This window comes from Patagioenas fasciata, chromosome 3, assembly GCF_037038585.1.
Source record: "Patagioenas fasciata isolate bPatFas1 chromosome 3, bPatFas1.hap1, whole genome shotgun sequence".
Lineage (NCBI taxonomy): Eukaryota > Metazoa > Chordata > Aves > Columbiformes > Columbidae > Patagioenas > Patagioenas fasciata.
This window is the reverse complement of record NC_092522.1, coordinates 58,880,896-58,900,651: the sequence shown is the minus strand read 5'-3', so window position 1 is coordinate 58,900,651 and position 19,756 is coordinate 58,880,896. Positions and strand designations below refer to the sequence as shown.

The 19,756-nt window shown below is 38.8% G+C and overlaps 1 protein-coding gene across 3 annotated transcripts in view; it reads right to left on the bottom strand.

The window, feature by feature from the left end:
* Positions 1-19,756, bottom strand: part of LOC136100655 (damage-control phosphatase ARMT1) — a 52,217-nt gene that overhangs the window by 29,736 nt on the left and 2,725 nt on the right. The window contains exons 4-7 of one of the 3 annotated variants that reach the window (XM_065835982.2): positions 18,665-18,830; positions 16,974-17,714; positions 4,509-4,640; positions 1,089-1,345 (exon numbers count right to left, since the gene is read on the bottom strand). In XM_065835982.2, the coding sequence (XP_065692054.2) occupies positions 1,089-1,345; positions 4,509-4,640; positions 16,974-17,714; positions 18,665-18,830 (1,296 nt within the window). Of the gene's footprint in view, positions 1-1,088; positions 1,346-4,508; positions 4,641-11,965; positions 12,056-15,143; positions 17,715-18,664; positions 18,831-19,756 lie in introns of those variants that run through there. The other 2 variants (XM_065835983.2, XM_065835980.2) reach the window with 2 other exon arrangements.

Sequence of the window (19,756 nt, the reverse complement as noted above, 5' to 3'; positions counted from 1 at the left end):
AAAAACAACCAACAAAAAAGCAAAAAAACCAACACATTATGAAAGTCTATAAGGTGTTTATTAATATACTATGTCTGACACTGATTTTGGAATTTTAGAGTTCAGAACGTTCTCACATCAATCAATTTTATTTATGATAAACATTGCTGTCAGTTTCCAATCCCACAGACCTGAAGTATTAGCAGTTGTGCAGAACTGATAGATCAGTGTTCTGACACACTATGGTAAGAACAGTATAGATGAGGATACTATCTTGTATTAAAAGTTTCATGCTATAAGTATGTATGTAAAACACACACACACAAAAAACCCAAAAACAAACAAAAAAAACCACACCAAACACACACTACACAGCAATGTCCAGAAGAAAGCAGAAGGAAAGTCAGACAAAGCTAACATTACTGAAAGCTGAACAGGTATTAACATGCTCTCTCTAGAATACTACTAACTAGGAATTATACCATATTTGCTTTATTGTACTGCTCCTAACAGACATCTTTACACTAAGGTGGAAATTCACTTCACACTGTTCTGGTTCCAGCTGTGACACAGAAGAGGGGAAGAGACGGGAGTGGTGCAGCAGGACAGTCACTCACCACCGCACGGTCCACGCAGCCTGTTCAAGTGATGGGTAAACATCACCACATGATAAGGAAAGACCAGGGCACTAGACCATAGTTACAGGTACTGCCCATCATAACCGTGCTATGAAAGGCATGAAGTTTGCCTCAGTGCCATCCACGGCAATTCCTGAATGAGGAAAATACACATATTGTTTCTACTGTGCCCAGACAAACAGCCCTCTGTGCTCATTCTTTGTAAACAATGAGGTTACACCGAAGTGACTCATATAATCATTTCTCATCCAAAGGACAAAACCCTCATAACCCCATTTATGGGCTAACAACTCAACCCAAAATTCAAATTTCAATACCCTCCACATGCTTAGTTACAACTGCTGTGCAAGGCATTGTAACAGAATTCAGATTTGCAAGAAAGTCTGTCTGCCAACGTATTTTTCTGCATTGACAACTGCACCACCCTGTCATTCCAAACAAAAATCGTATCTCATCTCACATGAATCTTACTTAAGTGTGGCATTTTGCTCATGAAGTTTCTCCTTCAGCTCCCAGTTTTCCTTGGACACTGCCTGAGCTGTCACCTCAGCTTGCTTTGTAGAAGAGGTGAGGACACGTGCCTCTTCCTCCATCTCCTGAATTCGGATTTGCAGAGACAGTAGCCGAGACATCTGTCTAGCATTGTTTTCCTTGTAGCTTTCAGCTTCAGCCTTCAGCTCTTGAAAAGAGGCTTCTTTAGAGACAATTCTGGACCTGAGTTCAAGAAGCTATAGACAGACAAGGAGAAAACTCATTAAAAAAAAAGAAAAAAGAATAACTTTGCTCAGGCTGGAATACATGACTGCATTACAAGTTTAGTAATGTGACAAGAAGCATATTTTGGAGCAAAAGACTAAGAGTCTTCTATCACTACAAGACTGAGTGGAGGTATGCAACTTTATTTTCATATAACTAAGAAAAAGCAATAGAAGAAAAGGGTTGTAAAACAAAAAGCTGCTGTTGTGTAATACAATACAGCTTTTCAAGATAATCTCTTACAGGAGGATAAATTTATTTACAAACTCAGAATTTAGGAAGAGCCCACCTTAAGTTCTGCTGCACAGCCTTAACTCATCTCCCTTGCACACCTGTATTACAATACAGTCATTAGCACCAATATTCCCTCTTTTTCACCTGCCTCCTCCCTGCTCCCAGTTCTGGTGCACAATTCCACAGATGATCTACAGCTGTGGGGAGTTGTGACAGTAAAGTATCCTGGTTTACAAGGGTGGAGCCTTTTGATGATTTGCAGCATATTCAGAGGCAAAGAAATTTTTGGAGAGTTGTGCTGTAAGCAACCTCTTGTCAACTCATGTGAATAGTTATTTTCTTGGACAAATAATCCAACCAAATATAGCTGGACTTGCACAGAAACAGCAAGAGAGACTTTTAAGAAGGGTGGGAGGGGGGACATCACTGCCAAATGTGAATGACCGGTTCCAGAGGTTATACTAGAGCTTCCCAACAGTTCAGGGAATTCAGTTGTTTTTCTTTCAGCTTTTTATTTTAGTTAAAAATACCATTTTCTGTTGAACTTTTTCTGCTACGAGCTTCTCTAAAAGACTGGGCTTGAGGCAGATACACCAGGCACAAAAAATTTTGGTGTGCTTTATGGTATTAAAAAGAACAAGTGGTTTAAAGTGGATTTTTTTTTTGTCACAAGAAGTGTTAAGACATGTTTCAGCATTCCTGACAATTTCAATCATGAGAAGCGAGATGCAATCCAAAGCATTTATCTCTTACTAGATAAAATTAACAGGGAAATAATTAAGCCACATTAACTGCTCTTTATGACATGTGCTATGGCTTTTAACTTGTGGCAAACATTTTAAGACAATAAATATTTAAAACATTAAGCTGCAATTCAGGACATCAAAAAATTCATGCCTTCCAGTGTGACCAAACCCAAGATACTCAGAGATTCTAGGAGGTCAGTGAGATGACTGAACGGTGACTGCCTTGCAAAACAGAGGTCTTGTTTCTCCTGCTCCCAAGTCAGCACACCTGTCCTCTCCCCCACAGCAGCTCTGGTATTTGTCTGACTTCTCCACAAACAACTAACGCAGCTGACAGAGAAGAATTCTCTTTCTACAGAGGAGGAGGAAGGGGAGCTGCCCATGCCACAGAGAAAAGGCTGATTTTGAGAAAAGAAGCTCAGCCTTTTCCCAGGTTCATGGGCTTCATTTCCACACTTCACTCTCTGTCTTTGGGCTAGCAGAAGCACTTACATGGCTACGAGGCAAAATAAGATTGGGAAACTGATTTGGCTCAAGAACAACGCCGAAGGACAGGTTTATTTTTCGGTTGCATCAGTTACCCAACACAGTGCACCATAAAACTACACATACATCTGTGCCAAGACACAGGATGGGGCAGTGTGGGGAAGGAAATGAGCAGCTGAAGGAACAATAGGATTGCTTTGCTTGGCAGCTGGACCAAGCTATGGTCACTTAAAGCATTTGCAACCTTAAAATTCCTCTGTGGTTCAACTCCCTATCTGCAAAATATGATATTTTTTCCTCCATCCATTTTCTTTGTGGTCAGTTCCAATAGCAGAAAAAGCAAGAAAAATCCCATATCATGAAATTTACAGGGCACTCAGCAGAACAGGGCTCTGACCTCAGCTGGGTCATGAAGGTTTTTATTAACAAGCGAATGAACAGCTGGTTTCTCGACTATTCTTTCACTTTTGCAAGCACAGTGCTGAAAGGATCTATAAATCAGACAGTCATGCTGCCAATAAAGCTGTTCAGCATTTCCAGTAATAAATTCTTTCTATGAGAACATGAGACTCTGTATGACTTTTTAAAATTGAAATTTAAATATGGAACCTGGATAGCCATTACATGTAGGAGACTTCTGCAGCAACTTCAGGACCAACTAGTCAACTTCAAGTTCAGCCAATGGACACTTATCCCTGTAGTTCCAGCTGGATAGTGTATTAACAATTCCTATTCCTGTAATTGTACAGGCTCTTGTTGTTTCCCATATGCAGCTATCCACATTCAAAGAAATTTTATTTAATTGATAGAGCCTTTTTTAATGTTTAAGTGCTATGCAACTATATCACAAAGCACTTTACAATGTACAATAGAAATACACATCTGTAAAATGTACAGACATTTAAACAACTTGTTGCATGAATGTTCACAAGTTCCTATTGAACTTGATGTATCTATGTATATTTATTAAGATATACACCTAAATCTATGTATGTAAACTAATGTAAGCATTTCATGTCTCCTAAAGGCAAATTTGACTCCCGTTTAAAACTGACCACTGCCCACATTGCTGAATTGGATCAAATCAACCTTATTCAGTCATATGCTAAAAAAGAAAATATTACTTGTGAAAACATGGAAACTCTAAAAACTATCATTTAATAAATCCTCTCTCTTGAGAAGCATCACCTGCACAGCAGGGACAGCAGAAAAGGATGCAGATGTGTTCTTCAGCCTTTCTAATTACAATCAACCTGTGGTGAAAGCAAAGCAAAGTTGGGGAGCTGTAACTCAAATAACATGGAGAAATGGGAAAAGATGGGCAGTTAGATCTTAACTCACCAGCAACAACTGGAGGACACCTATAAGAACATTTATACAATCACAGTTTAGAAATATTAAATTTCAGGTTTCATTAGAAAAGATTGAATTTAGATGAGGATAAGAAGCTAGGCTGCTCTAGGTCTTTCAAATATAAACTCATAATCAGTTCCTGAACACAGAAGCAAGTAGAGTAAAAATCTCATGGAAATTCTAAAAAGAAGAATGTTATGAGAAACAAAAGTTGTGTATCAAAGGCAATAAGTTTTGGACTTTCTATTCTCTGCAGAAAGTGACTGTAGAGAATTCTCAGGTTTGGAAAATGATTTGGAAGTATTTTCAAATGTACCTCTGACTGGGCACAATCATACTTCACTGAAAGTGCTGCAAGTTCACTTTGAGCAGTTTCAGCTGCAGCTCGATAGCGATTCATCTGCTCTCTAGTGACAGGAACATCCGAAAAAACATGATCAAGAGACTCCTAGGAAAACAGCAGGAAAACAAAACCATTAGATGTCTCATTTTTTGAACATTTTTGTTTGATTAAGCTGCTCAAGGGCATTTATTCCTAATACGCTATTCCCAGAGTAACTGATCCTTACTGAAAAATAGGATAAACAGTCTCTTTTCTACCAGGTTCCACTTTCATCTGCAAGTTCAGTCACCAATACCAGTGCTAACGTATATCGGCATGTAAGATATTCCCCCTCATCAATCCCATTGTCTCCCACTGTTTTCAGCTCAGGTTATTTCCAGCACTTTCTATGTATTTAGCAACATTCAAAAGGTCTCTCTTCTACAGACTTATCCAGTCATTCCTTCTGCCCACATAAACTTTAACCCAAAGAGAGACCTCAGGTGTCTCTTAAGTAAAGAACCACTTTGGCTTTTAAACTTCAGTTACATTGCACACACACCCTCATTTTTATTTTGGAAGAAATGGTGAGAAAAAGTGCAATGGTTATCAATCTTCTCCATGCCACTCATGATTTCGCAAATTTCTATCATAGCTCACCTCCAGAGTCTCCCTACCAGGTTGAAGAGTCCATGCCTACTCACATACCCCTACCTGCTCCTCCAAGTCACATTTTTTTGCTTGCCAAGGCTACAGATCCTTTTGAACTTATTCACTTGAACATAGCTTCAGGTGTCTGAATTATGCTTTTTCATCCCCACACCAACTTCCTTTCACCCTTTTTCATGCCCTTCTGGAAGACAGCAAGCACCGGCTCTGTGCTTCTAGCACAGTCTTCTTCACACCACTTGTACAATTCTTTCAGCTGTGCCTTTTAGGGTCTTTATAGTAAGATTTCTCATGTTTGTGTGGTTCTGCTCTTCTACAGTAGAGCAGAAATGCATTGCATTTCTTGGCCTTTGTTACTTAAATCTTTTAATATGGAAATTCGGACCTGAGATCTTGATAGGAGCTTCATTAAACAGAATTTGTTTTCAATCGATAGTGACTAAAAATTATGAAAATTAACATCTTCAGAACAGAATTGTGTTTAGATGATGCTGAAAGCACACAAAGCAGCAGACAGGACATTTTTATTCCATCAGCTCCCATACAGGACTGAAACAAAACTGCAATCCTAATGCATTTAGGTATGCACTACAAAATGCAAATCTCCCCCAGCTAATGACTGTTGTCAAAACAAGATATTCCAATGGAGACAGAGACATCTGTACTTCATGCTCTTTTACATCAGCATTGTTTTTTGGCTGAGATAAATTACAAGGGCAGCTCCTACCCGTTCTAAATGGGGAGGCCGGGGGGAAGCTTCCCAAATAGCTGAACATTTATAAAATAAGCCTCCACCAAGAAATGCACACAGAAATGCCTGGGTAATTAGGCAACACTACTAATTTGGACTGTGGCAAAAGATAAATTACCTCAGATTAGTTTCTACAACATTGTGAACTCTTGTATTTAATCTTTCTTCAATGCACTAGTCCACACTGGATTAGATCCATCAAGTTTAATCGCATTCATCTCCCTCAAAGACACTCAGCTGTGCTCTTTCTCAAAGGAGCTGTCACTCTCACTGAGCCCAACTGACAGATATAGTCCAGCTCATGGCCACATGCAACATCGCACACAATCTCCGAGATAAAAGGGCTCCTAATTTTCTCAACACTTTATCACCATTCCAAGGGAGTGAGGGAAGGCACGTCCCCTCATTTTGCTACTCTGTCTTCCTTGTTACTTTATTCCATTTGTTGTACATTGCAAACCACATGAAATTCTTTGATGTGGAGAGGCTTTTTTTTTCCCATTCTGCAATAAACCAAGGCTCCAAAACCATGGCTAGAGCTTGCGAACAGTAACACTGTGTATGTTATTTATGTATATTATTATATTTATGTTACTGTATTGATGTATATTTTCATTTTATTCCCTAAAGAAACACAACCACTTTTGACCCTACAGAAAGAAGGAATACATCTCAGAACTGATGAAATACAAAAATTTGAGAGCATAGCTGAAGAAAGAAGCCCCCTGTTCAGCAGCAATAACCAACATAAGAAAACCCTTTACAGCTGGAACTTCTGAAATGTACATTTATCATAGCTATCTAGATTTTAAAATCATGAGCACTTTGAAGATGTGGATACACATCCAGAAAGATTTAAAAGAATTTTAAATGAAGCCAGGTGCACAAGTCAATGGGAATTACCATTTCATTCATTTACAGTTTTAGTGAGATTTACAGAAGCAAATCTCCACATCCTCCAGTGTGTTAGTAAGCACAAAGCTAATCATACATGGTGACACCACGCTAGGAAGGTTGGTGTGACTATCATACTTTTGGCAGGGAATGCACATGCTTTAAGTGAATATTTTTCCATGTTTTGCCAGCAGCCATTCACAAGTCTAATTATTAATCATACCTATAACAATGTAATTAATTTCACATGAATTTACACATAGGGGTAACATTTGTAATGCAGATGTGACACTTTTTTATCTCTGCAAAAATTCAGATTTGTAATGTTTTATGACTACTATGTAGTTTACACTGACTACTACTGTTAAGAAAATAGAATGGAAAAAGTGTTAAAAGAATACGAGGCAGTAGACAGGAGAAGCCTTAATGTATTGACACTCAATCAACTCTAAATAATCCAGGCTTTGGGTGTTTTTCCCATTCACATTATTAATTTTTTTTGCTTACTTTCTATTTACCTACAAGAACGTGAAGTTTTCATTTCACTTCAAATGCTAAACAAAAGCTAAACCTATATTTACAGTACTTAAGAGTAGTATCTACGTGGACCTTTGGCTTTAATAGCAATAGGCATTCTTTGCAAAATGAACAAAATAAGGCCACTGTTGTTATTGTGGGGTTTTTTTTGTTTTCATTTTTAACCAAATAACTACTTTCACCTCCCTGGAATCCAGCCTGTAGTTGGTAAACTTCACCCAATTCAGAAACAACAGAACTTCTACAACATTCAGTACTTTTACACTTCACCATTTACTTTGAAACTGGCCAACCATTCAAGTCACTCACTCCCGTTCTGCTCTTGTTGGCTTTTCTTTCCTGCTACATTTCTTATTTCAGCCTTGGCAAAGGCTTCTACCACTGCCTCCTCTTTCCCAAAATACACATTAAAAAAAAAAACAAAAAACTCTATTGAAACAGAAAGCCCTCAGTAAGCATTTACGCACTGACCATTCCCCCGAGTGCCATGTCAATGCATTGCCTCTTGCCCATAAGGGACAGACACTGCTCAGGGTAGGGATTTCTTCTTCCCCTTTCCAGAGCACCTAAGCACATAGGTAGGGATGGCAAAAATAATGACTTACAAACCTTTGTAAAGTCCATCCTTCCTTTGGTTCTACAGAACACATGAGGTGGGGGGGGGGAAGTTGAAAATTAAATAGATTTGCAATATGATGACACACAACATTAATTTTTCAGAGACCTGCTTTACTAAACTATGTCATAGGTTACTGTCAGCAAAGCAGGTCATAGGAACATTTGCCTAGTGGGCTACAAGCTTTGATGGCTTCTACGATATTTAAACTCACATCTAACTAAAACATATGTTATAACTTTGACTTCTCTGGGTTATATTCACTGGTTTAGCTGCACAGTCAGGCTTTGTGCAGTTATCGCTTCCTTTTGACACTGCTTTTCATGTGCTCCAAAATTTTATTTCATCTCTCCTTTTACCCTGCAACTCTTCTACATCGATAAATTTTTGAAAATCTGAGCAATAAGCACATAATCTATCTCAACCGAACTACGTCTTTTTTTCTCCTCACATGTTAAGTTAACTAGCAGGCCCTTTTTACCTACATATTGGTACAGGACTTAGTATGCTGGTTGGACTCAGTCAGCTATTCAATGATTTCTGTGAATCTCAGTGTCGTAACAGTTCTTATTCTGAAAAGAAACAAAATGAAACATCCTGAATCTATAATATTTCTTCCTAAGACAAATTAATATTCATGGCTGTATATGTGCATAAAAACTGTTCTAATTTCTGCAAATGTAATGCAGCTGAAACCAGAATGAAGTACTGGGAAGAACATACAGTTGAAAAATTTCCATGCAGAATTTATCTCCCTAAGAAATTCCAAGAAAATGTTAGACCTCAAACCTGTTCTTGCATTAGTGGAAGAACAATGGGGATGAAGATGAATTCATTTTTTATGGGCTGAACTGCTGGATAATGGAGCTTAAACATTATGCTTTGATTGTAACTTTTCTATCAACAGCTAGAAACTTAATCTTAAAACTTCATTTCCATCTAGAAGCTAATTAGCTTAATTTTCTGATTAAACTATCAAAACATGTTCTAAAAAGGCCACTTTCAAAACTGCCTTGTATAAATTGATATAAAAATAAAATAATATTCTACTTCAGCATGCAAGGAATATTCAGTTTTTACCTTATTTTGCAAAACAATCTAGCCTAGGATAAAGACAGGCTAGTTTTAGGATACCATTTTTTCATAAAACCTGCAGGATAAAAAGCAAATTTTTATAACAGTAACTACAAGTTACATTAATATTGGGTGCTGGACAGTTTTTAGAGAGACATTTCTGAGCCAAATGGAGGGAAGGCAGGTAGCACTTGGCTACTGCAGATTTTGCTTGGTAGCAGCAGCCAGCCAGCATGCACATCACTTCAGAATGGCCACAGCAGCTACATGCACCAGTGAGTGTGAGAAGGATGAGCCACCGGTACACAGAAAGCCAGTTTTTGTTACCTCATGTGGAAACAGACTCACATGAATTGGAGTAATGTGGAGGAAAAAAAGGAAAAAAACAAACAAAACCAAACCCACACACACCCACCAAAACAAACAAACAAACGAAACACAAAAAACCCCATAACAACCCGGAAAACCAACTAGTCACAATTTAACCATCTTGTATGGATATTTTGGGCTTGGGTAAGGTTGATATCTTTCTAGATAATATTTTGGCTCAATTTGCCGATCAGACATCTCAAAATGTTTGTATTGATAACGCCTTAATAAAATCAATTTCAAAATTTGTGAGTAACATTTCAAAATCATTTCAGTTCTGCCAGTTTCTCTTTCACATTATAAAGTACCAGACATATGCAATTACTTTTGATCACATCCCACCTGGTGAAGCCCTCTTTCCCCTTTCTAATTGCTGCCTGTAACTAGGCCCGACTCATTGCTTGCACTTCTTGTGAGTGCAATTCTGAAAAGTTCATTTGCTGTTGTTATTATATGCCTGTGGAGCTTTTGTGCACTAGCGTACTGTTCCAGAAACACGTAAAACTATGTAAAGTCTTCCCAACAGCTCAAATAAATTACCAAAGAGATTTTCTAAATTCCTTTCAGGAGGGTACTGCTTAGCACTGCCCTCCTCCTTTTGCAGTAATCATTGAAAGGTATTACTGAAAGATAAAAGTCACTCTCTGGTCTGGTTCATCTACTGAAGACACCAATTTCAAGCTTGATTAATGGGGCCAAACAAGAGTTTCATGACAACCAAAATTTTTGTCTTACCCTCTACTACTACAAGCAGCAATTAAAGCTTTTTCATCTTTCATTTTCCTCTCTGTTATGATGAGGTGATTTTGCATCTAAATTTAACAGATGCATTTGACATGATGAAATACAGCATTTATCTCAAGGCGATTTATAGAGACACATCACCTACTGTAAATGTTACTTGATATGTTTTTTGTTTTACTCCATCCTTTGTCTGTATGGCTAAATTAAGGAATTTGAATCTCCCCTGACACTTTGTCTCACAGCTTTTCCAAAATGAATAACATGAAGGAGCTGCTGTGTCTAGTCTCAAAATAATAAAAATTGCTTGCAAAATTGCTAAGCAAAATTTAGGATAAAAATGTGACAAAATTAAGTGCTTATATAGGGATTTTTGCAAGGCACTTGTTCTACTGTTTTTACTTTACCAGTGCTGAATAGAGTTAAATTACTTTTTTAGAGAATAGCTTGAAAGAAAGCTTAAAAAAAATAGACCATCATGCCATACCAACACTCTTGTAATTTTCCTACAATGCCTAATATACTTTACTGCAGACAATGAAAGGCAAACATTTTATATACATTTAAGTGTCTGGGTACACACACAATCAAGAGTGATAAGTGCTGTAGTTTGATTTGCCGTTTGTAACCCGCATTTTATAAATGCACAGATTTTAATGTGCTTCTGCATCATGACAGCAACCTTCACAAATGACCTCAGGTTGGTAGGATATGGAACAGGCTTCTGCAAACTCTGTAACTAAGCAGTGCTAACAAAAACTTTGTAACTGGGTCAAAACAGTTGTAGTTAATATAATGGCAGTTAATTTTGCCATTGCAAACTACCAAAAATCTGTATTTTTTGTCTCAGAACAATATAACATAATTACAAAACTAACATCCAACTGCTAAGGAGATACTGAACTATTCAACCAATAATAAATTGTTTTCGCTTTGGAATACAAAACTGTTACAAGTTTTCTGATAAAGTTAGTACAAAAGAGTTTGATCCTTTCAGGCAATACCCTGAAGCATCTCCTTTAAATTCACACCAAAGCCAGCAAACTGGTTTCAAAGGAAGAAGAGATACGAAGAATAAATTCCTAGATAACTATAAATTCCTACTTCATAAAAAATCCTCCCTTTTGCAACACTTAAAAAACCCTTTGTCCTTGAATTTGTACAGATAAGCTACAAGGATCAGCTGAAGTTCACTGATCTACAACTGAAGCCCACGCCTACCACCCGGTAAAGCTCTGCAGCCGAAGAAGTTTTTTTCGGAAAAAAAAAAAAAGCAAAATTAAATTTAACATTGACAAGATAACTCACAAGGGGGTTTACAGTCAGCCTCAGTGTCGGTCACCCTCACAGAAACAACCGACAGATAGATAGTGGAGACTGGGGTGGGAGTGGATTTTCCCAAAGTTTTTCCAAATTCTCTAATAGAGAAAGGAAAGGGAGGAGAGGGAGAGACCCCCGCCCAAAACAACAAAACAAAAACAAAACAAAAAGCCCCAAACAAACCAACCCAAACCCCACCCCTCTGCCCTTTCTGTCTTCCCCTGCGTCCCACTGTTACTGCCCAGCTATTGCCCGGTGCTGGGCGCCGGGGCAGCCGGGGGGTTCTCACGGGAGTGCTGCAGCGGCGCGGCCCCACCCAGCGGCCGGCAGTCCGCCAAGCGCAGCGGCCGCAGCCGCTCCCCGCCTGCCTTCTGCCTTCCCCCGCGCTGTCCCTCGGGGACGCGGTGCCGAGGCGGGCTGCAGCCTCTCGGCCGCAGAAGCCGCCGGCGGGCCGGGCCTCTCCCCAGCGCCCCGCGGTACCTCCGCCGCCGCGCTGCTGCCCCTGCCAGCCAGCCGGGGGGCGGCGGAGGCCGCGCGGTGCCCAGCGCTGCCGACCCTGGAGCCGCTCATGGCGGCCGCCGCGGTGCCGCCGTCCCCTTGGCAACAGCAAGCGGGCGGCGCGGCCTGTGCCCTCCCTGCCCGGGCGGCGGCGGCGGAGCGGACACGGACGGTCGCAATGGGGTTCCATGGTTAGGGGAGTGGGTAACAGTGCTCAGTGGCTGAAGACGAACAGCCTTCACAAAGGGATGGTCACATAAATGGATTTTTTAATTTCAAATAGACATTACACAACAAAACTTGATAAACCTGAGAAAATTGCCTCAACATTTTCCCCCAGAAAAGTCAAAACATAGGCAAGCAGAGCAGATGGAATTTGAACAGCAGCACACTCTTACTCAGGCAGGGTTTGTCCTCCCAGAGAAACCTGGTTGCCTTGATTACTGCTAAAATGCCTCCAGCTGAAAGGGGACCTCCTCCTCACTCACCCTTCCCAATAAAGTAGATAAACATGGGAAGAGATAACCTGCAGCTAGCAGTAAAACCAAGTTAAATCTTCAGGTGTGTCAGTGCTGCACATGGTTTGCTTTGAAGACCCTGTGCACTGCTCAGCCAGTCCTGCCCCAGCACCTCTGGGGATGGCACAGTCTGGCACCATTTCTGTACTCACTCGCAAGTCAAGAAGTATCTCACCTTTCCTAGGAACGCTGACTTAACCATGTTTTCTGAAGAAGCAAGTGGAAAAGCTAGGGAAAACACTGTTTTATTTTGTTTGTTTTCTTTTGCTCTCTGTGTGCCTGCTGCCATTTCACTGCTACTGCCAAGGACAGAGAAGACCCCTGCCAAAGCAGAGGAGTGCTAGTGTGGACTATCACCCTATGTAACATGCTGCATTGCTGAAGGATAGGGCTAGACAATGCCGTACCTCGGCTAAAATCTGCCACTAAACTCATAAGGAAAGGAGAAAAAGCACTTAATGTGAGGAAGCAGTGATGGGCACAGACCAGGTGAAATAGACACCTGTGTGGGACTGAGGCCGTGCAGCATGGGTGGCAGGAGCCACATGCCTCCATTTCAGGGAGCATGTGGGGAAAGACAAAATCACCATCAGTGCATGAGGGGACGTCAGCTCCCTGGTGGCATGCTTCAACTTCATCCTTAGGGGTGAAGCAACAGAGTGTGGCAGAGAGGGTATAAAAATGGGAGGAGAGACCTGGGTGCATGGTGCTGAACTGTCCAAAGGAGCCAGGCAAGAAAGTGGCCAGAGGAAAAAAGCCGGGAGCTTGGCCAGAGGGGAACTGCACACCCAGGCTGTCTCCATACAGCTCAGGGAGAAAGGCCCACGCAATCCCTAGTTGCTAGTTTAATTCTGTTCCCAAACCAAAGTTTATTCCAAAGTAATATAAATTTCAATTAATACAAAGCCTTAATAACTTTAGAAGGATAACATTCCTGACCCTTTTTTTTTTTTTTTCTCTTCTATGTCTGTGACTGTTCTGTTTCATGAGGTACCTCAAATACTATGCTGATGATAAGGGAGCCCAACCAGAGGTGTTTATAATTTCAAACACACGACTCGCAGTACTGGATCAAAGCTGCTACCACCACATGGCACAAAATGCTGATCCAGTGTAAACGCATTCTGCAATTCAAATCTATTCAGTATTTTTGACAGGTTAAAATTGTACTGGCAATCTTACATATAACAAGCAAAAAATCTGACACAAGTTCTAAAATCCTCTGCAAATTTGGACAAAAATATCATCCTGGATTTGTACAGCATCTGACTACAGCCTAATCCATCACATTACCAGAGCAGCATGCAGATTAAACGACTGTGAAACTTCATCCTAACTTTCTTAAGCCTGTGCTTGAGTGTACTTCCCCATCGCTGGTCCTGCAGTGCCACGGCTGGTTCAAGAGCTTTACTTCAGCCACTTATACACCCTGGGTGATGGGGAGAGAATGCTTTTACAGCTGTAACTTTATAGATCTACGGTAAGATATTTGGCTTTACAAAAATGCTGAAGCTGATGTACTGCAGCAGAACAAAAAAAGAGGCAAGAAAAAAAATGATGAAGAAAAGCAGGAATTTCTTATAGCACTCTGAAAATAATTGGGCTGTTTTAAGGGGTTGCAATACTTATTCAAAGAGTTTGAGTGGGTATCTTATTACAGGATGCCAACACTTTAAAATGCTTTAGGTTTGTTTGCTAAATACTACAGGTAGTTCTCAAAATGACTCAGTGTTCCTTTTTCCTTAACCGGGGCAGGAAATAACAACTTAGGAAGGGTTACTTCAGCATTTTTGGTTAAAAAAATCATTTCAAGGAGTCATTTTCATGGACGATTGAGATTCTTCATTTTATGTTACAGAAAATACATGGACAGGATGTTCTCAGCCTTTTAAAGCAAAGAATGATGCAGAATCTCTTGAATCTATGTACCTAATAAAGTAACTCCAGTTTTTAAACAGAAAACAATAATAAAAAAGTTACTACAATCTTTCCCTCCTTGAATGAGCCTAGTGTTGAAGAAAGATGCTATAACTTACCTGGGCTATGAAACCCCAAGTCCACTAGTCAGTGCACTCAAAAATTGAGATAGGTCTGCAGGTTCCTAAACATCTGCTCCTGAATGATTTCTGTATGTAAATGAGAATGGAAACCACATATTTCATAACTTCCGTAACTCTGTTCTTGGCTCGAGGTTGTTGCTTCAAATTGCATTTGAAACAAGTTTAACAGCATTTTCAGAGATGAGAAATTGAGGCTCCAGTGCCCAGATTCATCATGTCATTTACGTACTTGATCAAAGCACTAAAGATGGAGTCACCTTGAGCTCTCTCCAGTCAAAGACAGCTTCAGCAGTCTATCCTTCAGCTCTCTTGACCGGTTTTCTGATTTATGCAGTTTAATCAGGTGCCTAAGGATGAACATGAATTCATACCTTAGGAGTACTAAGCCAGAGATAAAAAGGAGACAACACTAAAGCAAGGTCTTTAAAGTAGAACCCTACCTACAATATAACATTGCCTCCTGAAATTGCTAGCATCTTCATTTTTGAATACTTCACCATGCAACTTTAAAATATTAATACACTTCCAGATGTAAGAAGAACACAAACACAAATAATCAAAGTCACCAACAGCTGGAGCATATTTATCCATTGTATATATCTTTATTGTATGAACACAATAAGCAGCAGTTGATTCTTTCAACTTAAGAAGACACAATTTGCCAGTGAGTTCACTGACCAGAAGAGGAATCCAGTTCCATTTTCAAAGCCTGAATTAGGTACAAAATACTGCCCCATCTTCCCTCTCCCACTTCTTTAGGTCTGCCAAAGCTTACCCTTTGTTTAACCATAAGTGCAAAAGTCTTTCTAAATCTACTTTCTACCACACAGCCACTCTAATTCCCTTGCCATAGCACCACTTCCAGAACATATTTAAATAAGGCCACTTCTAGACCCTCCTTTTCACTGTGTAAAATGTATGTAAAATGGAATTTTCTCTACTGGCTACTCCTGTTCTCCATAATACAGCTACGTTGGCTACCAGGAGCAAGTTCACCTCATTTTAGCAGCTCTAGACAAGAGCATAACCCGGTCAGACTCTGTGGGTAATTCTGCCACTGTTTTCTAACAAACCTGTGATTATCATGGGCACTACATCAGTCCCTTATCAAAGGACCTATTTCAATCCATAAAAGTACTTTAACACTTGACAGAATCTATTTTTATTTTTTCCTTTCTAAATGCATGACACATTTGCACTTTCATGTCACTTCACTCTGAAAAAAACCCACTAAAATCTCCCCAAATTTTCCCACAAATTCTGAGTAATTTGAGAGCAGGGTAGAAGAAATGGGCATCTAACAACTGCAATTAGCAGTGACCTGTGTGGCATATGCTTCTCTAGCATATACTTCTCAGTGCAGCTGGGGTTGTATTTCCCCAACTAAAATTATGGCACCATCCTTAAAAAAAAAAAAAAAAAAGAAAAAGAAAAAAAGGACAAATAAAGAGAACTATTACAATGAAAGGAAGCAGCAATACTTCAACCGCAAACACTGCTGACAGACCACCTTTAAAACAAATCCATGTTAAATCTAAAATCCAATTAATGTAACTGGTTGAATTTTGTTTGTTGCGGGGCGGGGGGAAGGGGTGTTGTGGCTTTTTTTGGTAGAGGTTCTTAGATAAACAGTATGAGATTGTCTTTTGTCCCACTAATCTTCCTACCAGATGGGACAACTCCCTCTTACAGGCAAACCAGCTAGCAACATCCACTTGTATTTCAAAATTAAAGTTTCATTTTCAAATTCTAAATTATTATTCACAAGGTGTCACTCAAAAACTCTTTTCTTAATGTACAGCAAACTACACTCAAAACATTAAAAGTTATTTGTCCATGGACAGGAGAAACAAGTAAAAAGCAATTTATGTAATAAAGTCTTGGCAGAAGTCAACTCAATTTTCAACAGTTTTAAAATATGATCCTGCAATGGGTTGCAAAGAATCTATCTGCATTTAATTTGTCCATTCTCTACAATATTAACTTTCATGCAATGCACAGCACATGGAGCACAAATTATCCTGAAATAAGTAAATACATGCCAATATGGGATTGAGGAAATGGTTTCTGAAGCGTTAGCCATAAACTCTCATACCAACTGATGAAGAAAAAAATATTGTGGACAACTAAACATTCATCGTTAACAGTTGCTGAAATTAAGCATTAGGAAAACAAAATATACTGAAATGCAGATTGTTTTATGTATACACAGACAGTTTGTAAACATTTGCACAACTTTTAAGTCTTTTGTGTAACAAAAACAACTAATCACTTGGGAGGAAAAAGTGCAAGCAAAAAAGAATCTTTGCTGAAACCAAGCATGGAACAGAGCGAGTAGTTAAAACTCAGACTGAATCTCTCTTTCAGAAGTTAAGAACCATTTAATTAGAGAGCAGCATCAAACTGAACTACCCCGTATTTTCCACTTGTCATCCATTCAGGTTCAGAAGCCTGAATTTGTTCACCTTGTCCAGGTTTTAGGCCAACCTGAGTGTCAGATTTCAGTGTTCTCAAACTACAGAGAGGTGCAGGACGAAACTTGTTCAAGGCTTGATGAAATGGAACAGTATATTCCCATTTTTTATCTCCTGTTAATTTTCTATAGTTTAAGTCGCCTTTGAAAAGAAGCAAGCTTGACTTCTGTAGATCAGCATACAAGTCAGGAGCAACTTCAGCCATACTGGAAAAGTCATGTGGCAAAGTCCAAAACATGTGATCACGGTAAACCCAAACTCCCTTTTTCAAATTGCCCTCCCAGTTTATCCCACATCTAGACATCCACATATGATTGGCTGACTGCAGTTGTTTAATAGTCCAGTTAAAATCATGTTTTGTGGTATCTGACACATACCATGGAATACTTTTTCCATGAAAATGGACTTCATCAGCAAGCTTTGACGATAACAGGAAGTCAGCCAACACAAAATCAGTTACAAGTTCAAATCCAGCATTGTCCAGGATTATGTCAACTCTAACATTACTTTTTTCTGCATTTCTTTTTTTAGCATTTACAAGTAGTGACCAAAGTTCTTCCATATCGTTCACTAAGATGTAAGGTATCAAGTTCTCCAGGGACAGTAAAGGACTAGATTTCTGAGAGCTGCCTTCACCAGCTGAAAAAGAAAGGTCACACTTATTGCCCCACAATGACACCTAGAAGGAGGAAAAAACAAAAAAATTTGCTAAGTCTCATTATAGTTACATTCTAAAGTTCACATACACTAAATATTTTGTTTGTTTTTATTTTAGGGACATGAACATTCTAACTCCACCTTTTCCTCCAAGCTTTAATAAAATTCAACTACTTGTACAGAAATCTTCATATAGACAAGATTTGTGGAAGAAAACGAACAATGCTCTGTGTATTTATGCAGGCATCAGAAATGTGCATCAGAAGTTACAAAGATGAAAGACTTAGATCAACATAAATACACTGATCACAAAGCTTACAACACAAATATTCTCCATACTGTAATTTCAGAAACTATTAGTGGAGTTACAAAAGCAGGTTTATTATTACATGCAGCCAAGAACTTGTGTTTTAAGTACACGCTAATAAAGTCTTTATAAAGATTCATCAAATACTTGGTGCGCACTGTTGCAAGCTAATGGACTTATTTGTAATCCCATGATACTTCGTATTCTACCCAAAGCCATTATTTTACAACAAAAATGGAGTGATAAAGCTTTTAAACTACTTCTGGCCCAGACTGACTTCTAAATTTTTTCTAAAGAAGTCTAAACATTTTTAGAATATCAATGAAATGAACTGGTTTAAAGTTTTATAGTTAAATAACAAAAAGGCCACCTGAAACTTGACTTTAAATTTTAGAGATGCTGGTTTTGATGGAGAATAAGCTCGGTTTTCAAATACATGATGAAGACCAGCAATATAATGAAAATATATTTAATACAAATAACCAAAATTTTAAAATTTCCAGAGTAGCAGCAATACAGTATTGGCTGTCAGGATTTCATCATATTTTTAGAAAAAGAAGAGCTATATTTTCATTTCCACATGAAATTCAGATTCTTTACAACCTCAATGTTGTAAAGAATGGGGGAGATAATTTAAATCCTTATGTTAAGCAATACTAGTTTACCTGCAATAGCTTAAAAAGTTCCTCCTGAAGTTGCTTTTCATCTAGATCCTTGATGTTTTTAAGAAGTTCCTGAAAGTAAGTGCATAAGGCGATAACAGCCTCTTGGGATTCAAAGAAATTTTGAACCTTTCCTTCCTTAAAAACGTCAAAGTTGTCAATAGGTGGGCTAAAAATAGGAAAACAAATATATTAACATACTTGCTACATTTTCCATGACAGCACATAAAACACACCTGAAAATGCAAGCTGAAAGCTCGGTTTTTTTAGGCCCAACTATGGGCAATCGTTAGAGTTTCCACTTCTATTTTGTCATACTAGATTTTCACACATCTCAGTAACAGCCTGATATCCTATCACTGAAACAAACAGTTTACAAGACACCTTTGTATTTCCAGCAATATAGTCTAAAAGTGAACAAGTGTTCAGTCACAATAATCCTAGGAACTGCAAATACAGTCACAATTTTGAACTCCAGTCTTCATACACGGAGAATTAAAACTAACATACAAGTGAACTAATGTAGTTAATTGCTTGGCCAATTTTAAGCACATTTGTGTGGCAGAAGTGTACTTCCCATACTGAAGTGTCTTATAGTTCTTCTTATGCAAGTTTTTAACTAGGACTTTAGAAAATTAACATGACGAACAGGACAAAACAATTCAATTCTTGAAATATATAAAAAATATAGAGTCATCTATTATAAGACATACTTGCAGGTACACCTTATGACAAATGATTGAACCTCCATCGAAGCACATGCTTAAAAGCAGCTAAATAATAGAGACAGAAACTTAAAACTTACTAATGAAAAGTATCTGCTCATTTTTTTAAGCGCAATCCAGAAGATCCATCTCATATTTGAAGTTTTTGCTACAAGAGTTCAAATTACACAATATACAGGTAGAAACAGTCCCATTACTGTGTTTGCATCCCTGTAATATTAAGTGCAAATCCAGTAAACAAGGAGCTTTCAAATTTTTTTTGGCAGCAGTGGGAACTTAAAACTGCTCATTCCTACCCCACTGCATTGTACTGGCACCTCTCCACAATACCAGCACAGCAAGTTTTTCCTGCCAAATTATTTTTAACCAG